This window comes from Tetrao urogallus, assembly GCF_951394365.1.
Source record: "Tetrao urogallus genome assembly, chromosome: 20".
NCBI classification, from domain to species: domain Eukaryota; kingdom Metazoa; phylum Chordata; class Aves; order Galliformes; family Phasianidae; genus Tetrao; species Tetrao urogallus.
Genome location: NC_136833.1, coordinates 7,056,341 through 7,068,609, shown reverse-complemented (window position 1 = coordinate 7,068,609; position 12,269 = coordinate 7,056,341). Strand labels below are relative to the sequence as shown.

Sequence of the window (12,269 nt, the reverse complement as noted above, 5' to 3'; positions counted from 1 at the left end):
ACAAACCTGCAAATCCTCATCACTTCCCCCAGCTTTGTGGTAGATCAGAAAACAGAGTTTTCTTAATTATATGCTAGCAAATGTATCCTTTGCTATATACTTCTAATGTGCTTTCAGTTGCTAAAAGTGCATTCCTACAAAATCAATAGCTCCAATGAAAAAGAAGGCACAGTTTGTCCAAATGCATTTTTTGTCTATCTGATATTCACTAATTCTTCTGCTACTTTTTGATCACACACTTACCCCCACTCTTTGCTTAGCTGGCTGATCTGATCAACAACTACGCTCTCTTGGATTTGGTACAGTGACACTGCAGAAGTACACAGGTCTGGGTTTCCTCCCCGTAACGCTGTCAGATCCAGAACACATTCTGTGAATGTCAGCATCATGTTTAGATGACGCAGGGTATCTGTATGTTCTCTCTGTCAAAAGGAAACAAGACAGCAGTTTAACCATTCTAAGTCATAAGGCAAGTAAGTACACTTAGAACTCTTTTTAACCACTTGTGGTTCTTTTGGTATGTTAATTCTATGCAGAAATAACAGTCAGCAGTAGAGATTTCAGAATCAAATGAGTCCAAAACAGATACTAATTTGTTCTTTCTTTGTTAATGATTTCAAGACACTGGAGCTTATACTTCAGAGTCTTTCAAAAAAAGCCAGAGAAACTGGGACGTGGAGTTCTGTGTTTCTTGAAACTTGAGCAACTAAGAAAATCACAAGTGGGATGTATTACTTGTTATTATATTATCAGCAGCCCAGAAGTATGCTCAGCATTTGTGTGAGAAGCCAGAAGGAACATTTGGCTTTTATTAAACAACAGACTTGATACCTATAAGAGAACTGAGCTGCAGCTTCTTACTTATCTGCTTCACTCTACAGTTAGATCTAGAATTATATTGTACTGAAAAGTGTCTGTTGCCAAATTTTCCACTTAAACCAAACAAATTGGAGCCAACAGCTCACTGTTTACTGACATCTAAAACAGAAACTACATTGTTTAAAAAAAAATCAACCTGCAAAACAAAACAAACGCATCTCGGCAATATTTATCATCTTTTCATGAGCAGTGCAGCTCTAAATACATTTTAAACTCAGTCTGTGGGAAGAATACAGTGCATTGTCAAACATTCATATTATAAAATACGGATGTGGTAAGAACCCAAACACTTTCCAGCAAGATGTGAATGAGAAAATAGAACAGCGACCTGCCCTAAGAAATTTATAGATCAAGGAGAGCATCCTGGTGAAACACCACACCAAAGTGTGTTTTCAAAGCAACATTCCACCACTCATAAAAAAAATAAAAATGAAAAACAGAACACTCTTCCCACAAGTAGGATGCAACGTCATCTACTGACTGTGAGGAAGCAGTTAGGAACAACGCCCAGAGGGACATTGCTTCTGTCAGCACCCACATCCAGAGACTTGGCATTAAAACAGAGCTCTGCCTCTTTGGAAGGCTCTGGTGAACAAAAGCAGTCATGTTCCTTTGGTTACCTATTAAAATACAAGAAATGTCAGGAATAACTACCAAAGAGAAATAGTCACAATTGACACAGGAGTATTTTCCAGATTTTAAAGAGGAGTATCTGAGATAGAGAAGCAGCAGCTACCAAGCACACTGAGCAGTCGTGTTTTTACCACGTCTCTGTTTTATCAGCATTTTATATTATAAAACATTAAATTGTTTTTCTATACCTCCATTAAAGTTTCCTCAGGCAATTCAGGAGCTTCAAAAGTGATAAAGCCCTCTAAGCTGGGAGGCGAAGTACCATAAGGCATGTACTTCAGACTTGGAGCTGCCTCGGCTCCCGGAGGAGAAGAACCCATATAAATACCAGGAGGCGAGCCCATATATACACGGCCACTAGTAGAGCAGAGAGACCCTCCAGAACTGTTTGATCCAACTACAAGGAAAAATAACACACACACATTCAGTCCAATAGGTTGCTCCACCTTGCAGCTCTGAGGCTGCAGATGATAGCAAATGACAAATCAGTAGGCATCACAGATTCGCTCTTCGGAGGCTCTCTTCGTTGTTCCTCGCATCACTCTGTAGAGAATGCAAGGGCTACGCTTTATAACGTACAGCGATGATTTATAAAATGGATTCTGGAATATCAGCTGTCAAGGATTCCAAGGCAGGCAGTCCGATAGTACAAAGGTTTTCTTACAATTTATGAAAGCACACTGCTGCAAATATAGAGTCCTGCTCATCCTGAGCGGATTCTGGCCTCTACCTTGAGATCTTTGCTATTTGACAATATAGCCAACATGCTGAGATGAAGTCAGCTCACACATCTTTCACCTTGCTTCTACTATAACATACTGCAGCAGGCAAAATGCAGAATCAGAAGTCTAATAATTTCTCTCCACTTTTGCCATAAATGCGGTTAAAACCCCTATAGGGGAGCAAAACAGCGCACTCAAGACGTTACGCACTGCTGCATGGTAAACTGGTGCCTCTGGCCCTCTTTTTAGGAGACAAAAGGCAGAAGAAATCTAAGGTGCATCTCAGCTTTTGCAGAGTGCTTTTTGTTTTTTTGCCTGGCCCAGAGGACCCACTGCACAAGGCAGTAAGCAGGTTACTGCCCCCAGGGGATGGGCAAGTCTGAACACTGTTTGACAACAGCCATCAGCAGGAGGACTTACCTGAGGTGGTTCTTGTTCTGAGGACCATATGGGTGCAGGTAGGAGGGGTGGCACTGCTTGGAGGGGACCCAACAGTAAACATGACAGCCCGAGAACTTGCCCCACTTCCCATGGAAGGAGGTGCCACTGCGATGCCATAGGCCCCTGCTGGGGCTGGAAGAGAAAATTTCCAGAAATTAGCCCCTATTGTATGCAATCACATAGGTTAGCAATTATATACAGAAAACTGGAGTTCTGCAAGACAACATATGTTGATGTACCAAGACTTGTACTAGTAAGGAGTTCTGACAGCAAATAAAACAAGCTGAGTGACATCAGTCCTGCAGCAAAAGCTGCAACAGAAAAATTCTAAAGACAGGTTTGGCTGGCCTAAAGACTAGCCCTGTCCGCAGAACTTCTCACATCAAACCCAGATCTCCTGTTGGCCATTTGTGACAAGGTATTAGCTGTTTGTGGGGAGAAAGAAGAAGGTAAAAAAAGTAAAGAAAAAAGAACCAGAATTACATAAGCTGACTTTCAGATGAAAACAAGTTGGAATTAGGAAGTGAAACAGCCACAAATGTACTGAAAAAACAAAACCTCTAGCCACTCCAGGAAGCAGCAGTATTTCTTATTTATCACAGAAATTGATGCTTTTTTGTCTTACTTATTTTAAAAGTTATATTAAAGAACATATCTCCTTAAGGAAAATAATAATAAAAAAAGCTTAAGTGTCTCAACCAACAACTGAAGTTGGAAGCAGAACTCTATCTGGTTGGCTGAAAAAAGCTATAGTATATATGGACCACTTAAACACATCCATCTGTTCCTTACCTGTATCCATTGGTCGCTCTGTATTCAGGCTGTCTGTACTGCCTTGGTATAACTGGCCACCGAGGGCAGTCTTTACCTGTTGATCTGAGAGCTTCCCAGTACTAACAGATCTAGACAGAAAAAAAACACACACATTCAATAAAAATTTAGGGTAAAATGTTCCTAATTTGCAGCAGATTCTTAATATTTGTTACAGAGAAGCTTTCAACACAAGTACAAAATGACTGGAAACCTCACTGTTCATCATGGACATATTGAGACAGAGCTAACTATAGATGAACCCTTTCATCTTAAAAATGAATACTGCCAATTTTGCCATCTAGATGTTCGAAGCAAAATCAAACAGGCTTCAGAGAGTCAGTGAGACTGCACAGTCAGATAATCAAAACAAAAAGGAACTAGATAACAACACCAGACAACAACACAAAGTGCTTCAGGAAGTCTCTGCAACGTTTATACGCAGTACAAAAAGCTTGTTGTATATACTAAACATCAGCATCTCCTCACAGCTCATTTTTTGCATGCTCCACCCCTCCAAATGGCTGTGTGCAACATACATTCTTCTATCATATTATTTACTCAACTTTCCAGGTCATAAATACTGCAATGCCTACCTGCCAAACGTAGCTTTACTGTGCTGCTCTCCTGCATGCTTGTCACTTCCTTGTGTCGAGTGAAAGTGTGCAAAGTCCCTTGGTTCAGTGATGTCTTTAGGCTGCAAAGGAGCATCTACAGATCCCTGGCGATTTGCCAGGGCCAGCAAATTTGAGGATGCTTGTGTTTTAGGTATTTTGAAGGGAGCTGTTGCCTTAAAGAATAAAAAAAAAAAAAAAAAAAGAAAAGAATATATTAGAAATAAACAAAACCAACAACAAGAAACACAAGATTCGCACCTCAAGATATTCTTGGGAATGGTTTCAGACAACGTGTTACCACTTCATATTTTGCAAACAGTGGTAAACTCAACCTACCTTAGTAGGAGAACCAATGATTGTTGGTAAAGGAGTTTTGAACAGCCAGTCTGAACTCCTCGGTGATGACCCCATGTGCTTGGTGGGTGATGTTCCCAGGCTACCTGGCCTACTTGGTTGTGGAGAATGACTGTATCCATACCCAGCATAGGATGGGCACACTGGGTCTGAATGTTGCTTTCTGAGCTTCTGCTTGTTCTGGTAAATATCCGTGAGAGTAGGTGCACTTTGCAACCTAGCTCCCATCAGAAGTGACTGTGGAGACTGAGATGGTGGTATTGGAGAACCTGTAGGGATGAAAAGCAGTGAAAAAGATTTCTACGTGCAGTGCTTGGAAATGTATCAACGAAACTCAAAACACTAGAGAGCATCATTAATCTGAAAGGAGATAAGGATGCACTACTGAGATACGTGTTTGATTATCAGCTCACTAAATGGCAAACAGGATGGATTTATCCTGTTGACTATACGGGCTGAGGCTACATACACTTGATGAGATGACACTCACATTCAAGCTGCCAAAGAGGCAAGATTGCAGGGTGACAGCTGTACTGGCAGCTGCATTACTTCTGGCAACCTACTCCAAGACATATAAAGTGGTTGGATTCAGCAGGAATGGCATAACCAATGCTAAAATTTCAAGCACAGCCACCAGGACTCTAAACTGAAAAGAGGTTTCCAAGTATTGGAATTGCATTCTTGTAAACAGCACGTGAATACAAAGTTGTGTGTTAATGACTTTTTTTGTTTGTAATAATTTCATCTGCAGACACAAAAGGCTGCTCCCCTCACATTTTCTGTGAGAAAAGTAGGTATTAAAAAACAAAAACCTTAATAAACAAGTTATTCAAATGAAACATTTTAGGATCATTATTAGGGCAGCCATTTATTTTTAGGTTGTCAGATGTTTTTCAAAAGCTCACCATGTACAAAGAAAGTCCACACTTCAGTATGAATGCAAAGTTTCTCGTAAAGCAAATTGAAATGGAAGAGCTGTAATCTGCAAGCAGAGGACTGTAAGGAAACACTCCTATGAACATCTCACCTACCCAAAAGGTTCTCTTCCACTTTCAATATAAAAAAATCCAATATTTGATTAAAATTGCATCTTCCATGTGGTATTTTTAAGCTTCAAGAAGAGGAACGGTGCAGTTTCAAACAATACATAAGACTTCAGCCCTGTGGCCACAGCTTTCCAGATAAAATGTATACCACTGTAACCCCAAAGAACAAAGTGATAAAAATCCCATTTGCCTTAAAAAGAAATGGCAAAGCTTACACTATTCTAACTATTTGTTCCTAGGCTGTACCATGTCTTAGTATGCAAAATTCTCAGCAGCTGGCCAAGGCAATTTTCCAAGATTGTTCTTCAAGCATATATTTGTGAAGTGGAGCCAATGTCCAGCTTCTTGCAGTTTGCTCAGTAAAGTGCCCAGCTGCTAAGCCACATTCTGCAACCTTCTTAAGCTTATGCTCTTGGTAGTTAGATTTTGAATATAAGCCATTTCATTTTGATTCCATTCCTCTCCATTTAAACAATGTGCTTTAGAACAGACCTTCTGCCTGAAGCTCCAGCAGAGTATTCCAGTCTACTCCTCACTAAATCCCCTAAATTCTATACTCATGAAATTTCAACTCCATTGAAATCAGCCTGCTTGTCTGTCCCACAGCACTAAATTCAGCTTTATCTCAAAAAGCAGCCTTAAATTTCCCTGGTTGCTGTTCTAGTGTCATTCCCACCACTGGGCAGGCTTCTGAATTCAAACTCTCCTCTGCTGCCACTGGCAGCAGCAAAGGGTAACTCAATTAGTTCAGAAGCTGCATTAAGACAGACATCTTCAGTCCCTAGAAAATCTCTGTACAGATGATCTCACTTCACCCTGAAGCAAAGTCAATTTACCCATTTAAATGCTGAAAAGCAGACATGCTGCCATTTGTGGTATTTTACAAGCAGAAATAACACTGCAGTCACTGGAAATTAAGAAACAATAAAATCAAATAGGAATAGATTGCAGGAAACAGACAGAGAAATGAAACATTAAATACTCCTAGAGCCACAAAACAGTGCTATCCCAAAAAGATGGAACAAAAGAGGAGCTCACACAGCTTTGTTTTCCCTTCATTTTCTCCTCAGCTTTTTTATTTTTCTTTTAAAATACAAGAGACTATTTCAAATCTGAGGCTTTACTCATTCCTAGTCTTTTGTTGAGATTGCCAGCAGCGTAACACTTATGAGGGACATTTTTAAGACCTCATAAAACTTATTTAATGTCCAGATATCTGAAATATAAACTCCAAGAAATGAAGGTTATTACCTCCAGAGAATTTTGGGAAGCATTAAAGCAGGAAAAATAACACACATTGTAGTTTAAACACTTCCCTAAAAGGTCAAAATAAAGAGTGTAGCTGGTATTCTGGACAAAGAAGAGCTTGCATCTAAGTTGTGTGTACAGTAAAAAACACTCTCCCACCCCTGCTGCCGCCTCCTGGTGCACTGGAACAATTTATGACTTGCAAAGCTTACTGAAAGCTTAGCAATATTAACATCAGATTCCTGGCAATTCCCTAAGAGAGTGATGAGAACATGCCACACACTGCACACTGGTAGTTCTTCCCTTTTTTGAGTGCTGGCATGAAAATGCTGGTCTGTCAAAGTCAGATTCTGAGAAACGTGTTCAGACCATTCATTATAATCTCATCTATCCCATTTCATCCCTTGTTAAAGACAGGTGTTAGAGTTGCTGTTCAACTTGGGTAAAAAACAAAACAACAAACTTCTGATTGTGTAGGCAATTAAATACAGAGAAACGAGTCCTGACACAGCCAAACCCAGGCTAAGTTTCTACAGAATTTCAGTGCACAGCTTACCAAATGCTTCCCATTAACCCACACTAATGTAATGCTGCCCCTCCTCTTTCATGAAACTCTGTGGAAGGTTTAATCAAAACTGTACTGGTTGTGTTATTGTCCAAAGTCTCTCACCTGAGAAGTTTCTGCTCCTGGACTCATGACCTTGAAGCTGTCCGCAACAACAGTGGCTGAGCTGCTCAGGTATAGTTCCAACTAAGTAAATAAAATCAAAATGTGAATTTATGCTTTACTCTTCACCTACTTATTTCTTCAAGGAGTGGGTGATCAAACATGGGAATGGGCTGCATAGGGAAGTGGCAGAGCCCCAGCCGTGGAGATGTTTAAGAGACGTGGATGTGAACGTAAGGGATGTGATCTGGTAGGTCAGGCCGATGTTGGATTCTACTATCATGAAAGTCTTTCCCAATCTACGTGATTCTATGATCTATTTGGACAAATTTCAGTTGAAGTTTTAAACAGGAATTTGTTTTCTGAATTACTGCTTCAGCTAAATCCTTGCTAATTACTGAGAATGAGTAAGAATTAGAACTGGAGCTTACCTAGTGGTGAAGGAGAATATGGCCTCGAAGATCCCGTGGATAACCTGCGCCCAACACCCTGCACAGCATCAGCTGGTATTGGAGAACAGGAGCCCATCTTCATGAAGCCCATTGGGCTGGTATTTGAGCGTCTGACAACCCCAGCTCTGGAAAAAGAAAAAGAAAAAAAAAGAGAAAGAAAAGAAAATAGTTGTTTAACACACTACAGTTACCAGTTACAGTAACCATGCAACTGTGGTTTCTTGAGTTAAGATTCTGAATTCCCATAGGAGTACAATGATCAATTAAAAAAAACAAAAACCAACAAACAACTCTGATATTTAAACAGAATTGTGAAGTTGAGGCTTATTAAACTAAAAAGTCTCTCATTTTGAAAACAAGATACAATTCCCTTTGTCCACACTGAGGGTTTTGGAACCTAAGGAAACTTAAGTCACAGCAGCCTGTCTGTTAACTGTAGAAATTTTAAATAGTTCTTAGTAAATGGATTCCTGCTGTTCAGACATTACATGAATTTTACTACTGAGTGAAACACATTGACATACACGTTTGTTTTTATGGTAGGAAAAGGAAGGAATTTAGAATAAAAATTACCATAATGTTTAAGTATTAGACTTGGAATAAAGCTCAGCCACTGACAACAAATATTTTACAGAAAGGCACTTTTTCAAGTGCAGAAACAACTGCAAAATCAGATCTTGAAGACAAAAATTAATAAAAGGAAGGAACTGTGTTTTTGTAAAGAACTCCAGAGTTCTAAGCAGTCTGTTTCTGAGTCTTTGACCTTTACCACCCCAATCCTGTTGATTGCAAGGCACAGAATAAATCCAGCACACTGGAGCTTTGTATTAAGACAAGCTAGTTAATTAGCATGCAAAAAAAATTGATTCCTTGATATTTGACAAAACAATGCATCCAACTCATCACTGCATGTGTGAAAACAGAACCTAACTTATTACTGACTTTCTAGTTTATGATGTAACACTGCATATTACACAAAGAGAAATCAAAAAGAGCAAAGCTTCATCTTTTTATTCTCCTGCATTGCATTTGAGCAAAGGAACAAGATCATCTTGTTTTACTGAAAAATGTCAACTGCCCATTCAACAATCTTGAGATTGTGAAGGACTATTATTTCTCATTAAAATGCCTCTCTATTATGGGGCTGTGTCAAAAAAGTAAAAAGACATCAATAAGAAAGCACAGATATCTGTTAGGGTACAAATACTACCAGAACCAAGAAAAAGGAGTCTGAAAACTCACCTTGGTGATCCGTGGGGGTTTGACACGGGGCTGGCAGTAGAGGAGAGGTTCTGTTCTATACGCTGGTAATTCCGTAGCTGAGTAGGAACTGGGATAGGTGCTGTTTCGCTGCGAGGGGATACAGAAGGCTGGCAATGCCTGAAGTTGGAAGGTGCAAAGAGAGGAGATGAACAGAGGTAGGCAGATCTTTCACTGAATTGTACCATCCTCAAAATTTCAAGAAAATCTGGGAAGTGGAAAATCTGAGCCCATGCTCCGTGCACGCAGCATATCTTCGCCTGTCCTGGTCTAGCTCTGGCACTCTGCAGAAGGCTGAGATCTGTTTGTTACTAACTGCCTCTCTTACACAGGCTGAAGTGCTGTACACTTCGTTATGCATCACAGCAATCTACAGATCCCTTCACCTTCCTGCCAATCCTCCTGCTCTGTTTACAACGCTTCAAAATAGCGTTCTAGGAAAACCCACTGCACTAAGAACAGGAAGTTCAGCAGCAGGGCTGGAATGTGTATAAAAGCCACTAAAGCGCCGAGATATCCCATGAGACAGAGTGAACTTGCAAAAGGAAAACATGTTATGTAACCAACCCCTGACAAAACGACCAAAACCACACACCTGAACATTAATCCACAGACGCAAACTGCAGATTAGCATTACCCAAGTTCAACTATGTGTCAGTGACCTGGCTCACCTCAGTGTACTGCCAGATAAGGGAATGAAACCACCACAGTGTAATCAGTTACCAACACTTTTAAAAGAGCTAGACAAAAAGGATTTCAAACTCAAGGACTTTTTGGAAGATAATCAGCTTGGTGTCTGGCCCTTTATTGATCAACACTTCAGAGAAGAGAAAGGCAAAGATTAGAGATTCTCAGAGGAGATGTGAAAAAAGTTCTACCACGAGCTTTAGAAAACAAGCAGTTACACCACTACATGGATACAGCTGAACAGAACTGTGGATTTATGACTCCGTCACACTCCCTTTGCAACCTCTGAAAATGAAATACAACTTCCTCATACACACAGCTCTCCCTTAGCAAAAGAACACAATTTGTCCTTTTATTGCCACCCAGTTCCCAGGTATTGAGTTATCTGAAAGTCAGATCTGAATAAATCTGTACCAACATTTTTTGCAGCCTCACAAGTATCACTGATTTTAAATCCATGCTCACTGAGTGTCTCAGCATAGAGAATAAAAGTAGGAATTAACCACAGAGGAATGAACAGCCTCCACTTATCCTGCCTGGAGCCTGAGAAGCATCACAGCTTCCTCCACTTGCCACAAAGCAGCTTAATTATGGGTGCAATTCATATAGTTTGATCAGCTAATCAGAAAAATTCACTGTTTCACAGGGCATAACAACATTCTGAAAACAATGACACACTAAGAAAGAACGTTTCACAGCAAAAAATAACCAAAACCCAAAGCATCTGGTAGATACAAGATGCACACACTGCTGCCTTGAGATGACGCCCCAAGCAGTCAGTCTGCATTTATTCAACCAATAACTCAATCAAACTGTTGTAGTACAACCACTGAAAATGTGACCAGTAGGCACCTGTTCTCTAACCACAAACCATTTAGCTCTTTACTTAGTAACATACAGAAAATAAAACTTGCATATTTTCATAAAAGCTGTAATTCTAGAAACTGTGATGAGTAACAACTTAAAATAAAAAATTACAATGCATTTTTTGTAAACGGTCAATCCAGAGCAAACAGATCTTCACAACCAAACAGTTCAGACTTTTTGCCCTTAAACACACAACGCAAGACCACAGCTTCATTGACAACCCCTGTCAGCAGCTTTTTCACAAACTGCAAAAAGATCAGCACAAAGTAGCAAACTTTTCTTGTGACAAGCATTTCTAAACAAATAATGCTGACTTGCAGCTCCGTAGTTCCAGTGTAAGCCAAAAATACACCCAGCATAAGAGCTTTATTCCCCATTTAGTCACTCACTCTCTATTTTATACTGAAAACATGAAATTTATTACCTGGTCAAATGACAAATCTACACCTTCAGTTTATTGTTTACCTTTACGTAAATAGCTAAAGATCAGAATCAAGTTTCCAATATAATCCATGAAAGATATCAAGCACTACTGATAAAATTCATTTTGAACTATTAGAAACTTGGTCTGCAGTGAGGCAGAAAAGGCCCTTGTTAATAGCCCTGCTGATTAAAAAGCTGCAATACATGTTACATGTAGCTTCTTTGGTATCTTGCAAGCCACAAATGTGAAATTCACAATAACTGCTTTCACAGAAGCCATATCTCTGTAAGCAATTAGAAGACACAAGACAGTCTATGCAGGAGACACAAACCCATTGCAAAATGGGCTTTAAATTCCTCTTTTCTCACAACTACTTCTCGAAAAGGAAACTACATTGAACATCGTGACTCAGTAAACAAGGAACATGTCGTGCTTCATCACACAAAAAGAACAAATTAATTCTGTTTCTGAAGTTTCTCTTTAGACAGTTCAAGCTACAATCAGCCAGAATAAAGCTCACTTTCCTCAAGGAAATCTTTTTGGGGTGAATCTGAACCAGAAGTCAGCTTTGCAGCCATCAGCCACTACATTGCATTAAGTGTAGCCATTTCAATTCAGTTTCCTATAGTAATCCACAATAAAAACAAACTAATCAAACAAAAATACAACAAAGAACCTTTTTTTTAAAAAAGGAAATACTAAGCCTCCATCACACACCTGTTAGTTGTACCAGAAGCAGTACTTCGAGAAGAGGTTGAGGATGGTTTCTGTACAGTTCCTGAGCTTCCAGAAATAGTTAATGGTGACTGCCTGTGAAAACAAGAAACGCTGTCAAACAGGCTGTTCTTCACATCAGAGAAACTACCTGCTTTGCAGCAAAGCTTTCTGGATTTAAGCTGTTGACACATTCATATTAAATTCAACTTGCTGTATTAATCTTCAAGAAAGTTCACTCACAGCTATGTAAATCCATCAAATGCCAAAAAGCCCAGCAACATCTTCTACAGCTACAGTACCCGTTTTAGAACATGAGACTTTTTTTGGATGAAGCTCAGCACACCTACCCTCCACACATCAAGAACTCGCTCGAAGCCCGCCTGCCAGCTGCTCCCAATGGCATATCATCTACAGCAAAAAGAAGAACACACTGAAAACCCACATC

The 12,269-nt window shown here is 39.8% G+C and overlaps 1 protein-coding gene across 1 annotated transcript in view; it reads right to left on the bottom strand.

Moving 5' to 3' along the window:
• Positions 1 to 12,269, bottom strand: part of ULK2 (unc-51 like autophagy activating kinase 2) — a gene marked incomplete at both ends in the record, with an annotated part of 34,168 nt that overhangs the window by 2,499 nt on the left and 19,400 nt on the right. Inside the window, 10 exons of the mRNA XM_079544994.1 lie at positions 244 to 422; positions 1,701 to 1,909; positions 2,655 to 2,807; positions 3,468 to 3,577; positions 4,082 to 4,275; positions 4,439 to 4,725; positions 7,421 to 7,501; positions 7,849 to 7,994; positions 9,112 to 9,249; positions 12,172 to 12,232. Of these exons, the coding sequence (XP_079401120.1) occupies positions 244 to 422; positions 1,701 to 1,909; positions 2,655 to 2,807; positions 3,468 to 3,577; positions 4,082 to 4,275; positions 4,439 to 4,725; positions 7,421 to 7,501; positions 7,849 to 7,994; positions 9,112 to 9,249; positions 12,172 to 12,232 (1,558 nt within the window). The remainder of the gene's footprint in view (positions 1 to 243; positions 423 to 1,700; positions 1,910 to 2,654; positions 2,808 to 3,467; positions 3,578 to 4,081; positions 4,276 to 4,438; positions 4,726 to 7,420; positions 7,502 to 7,848; positions 7,995 to 9,111; positions 9,250 to 12,171; positions 12,233 to 12,269) is intronic.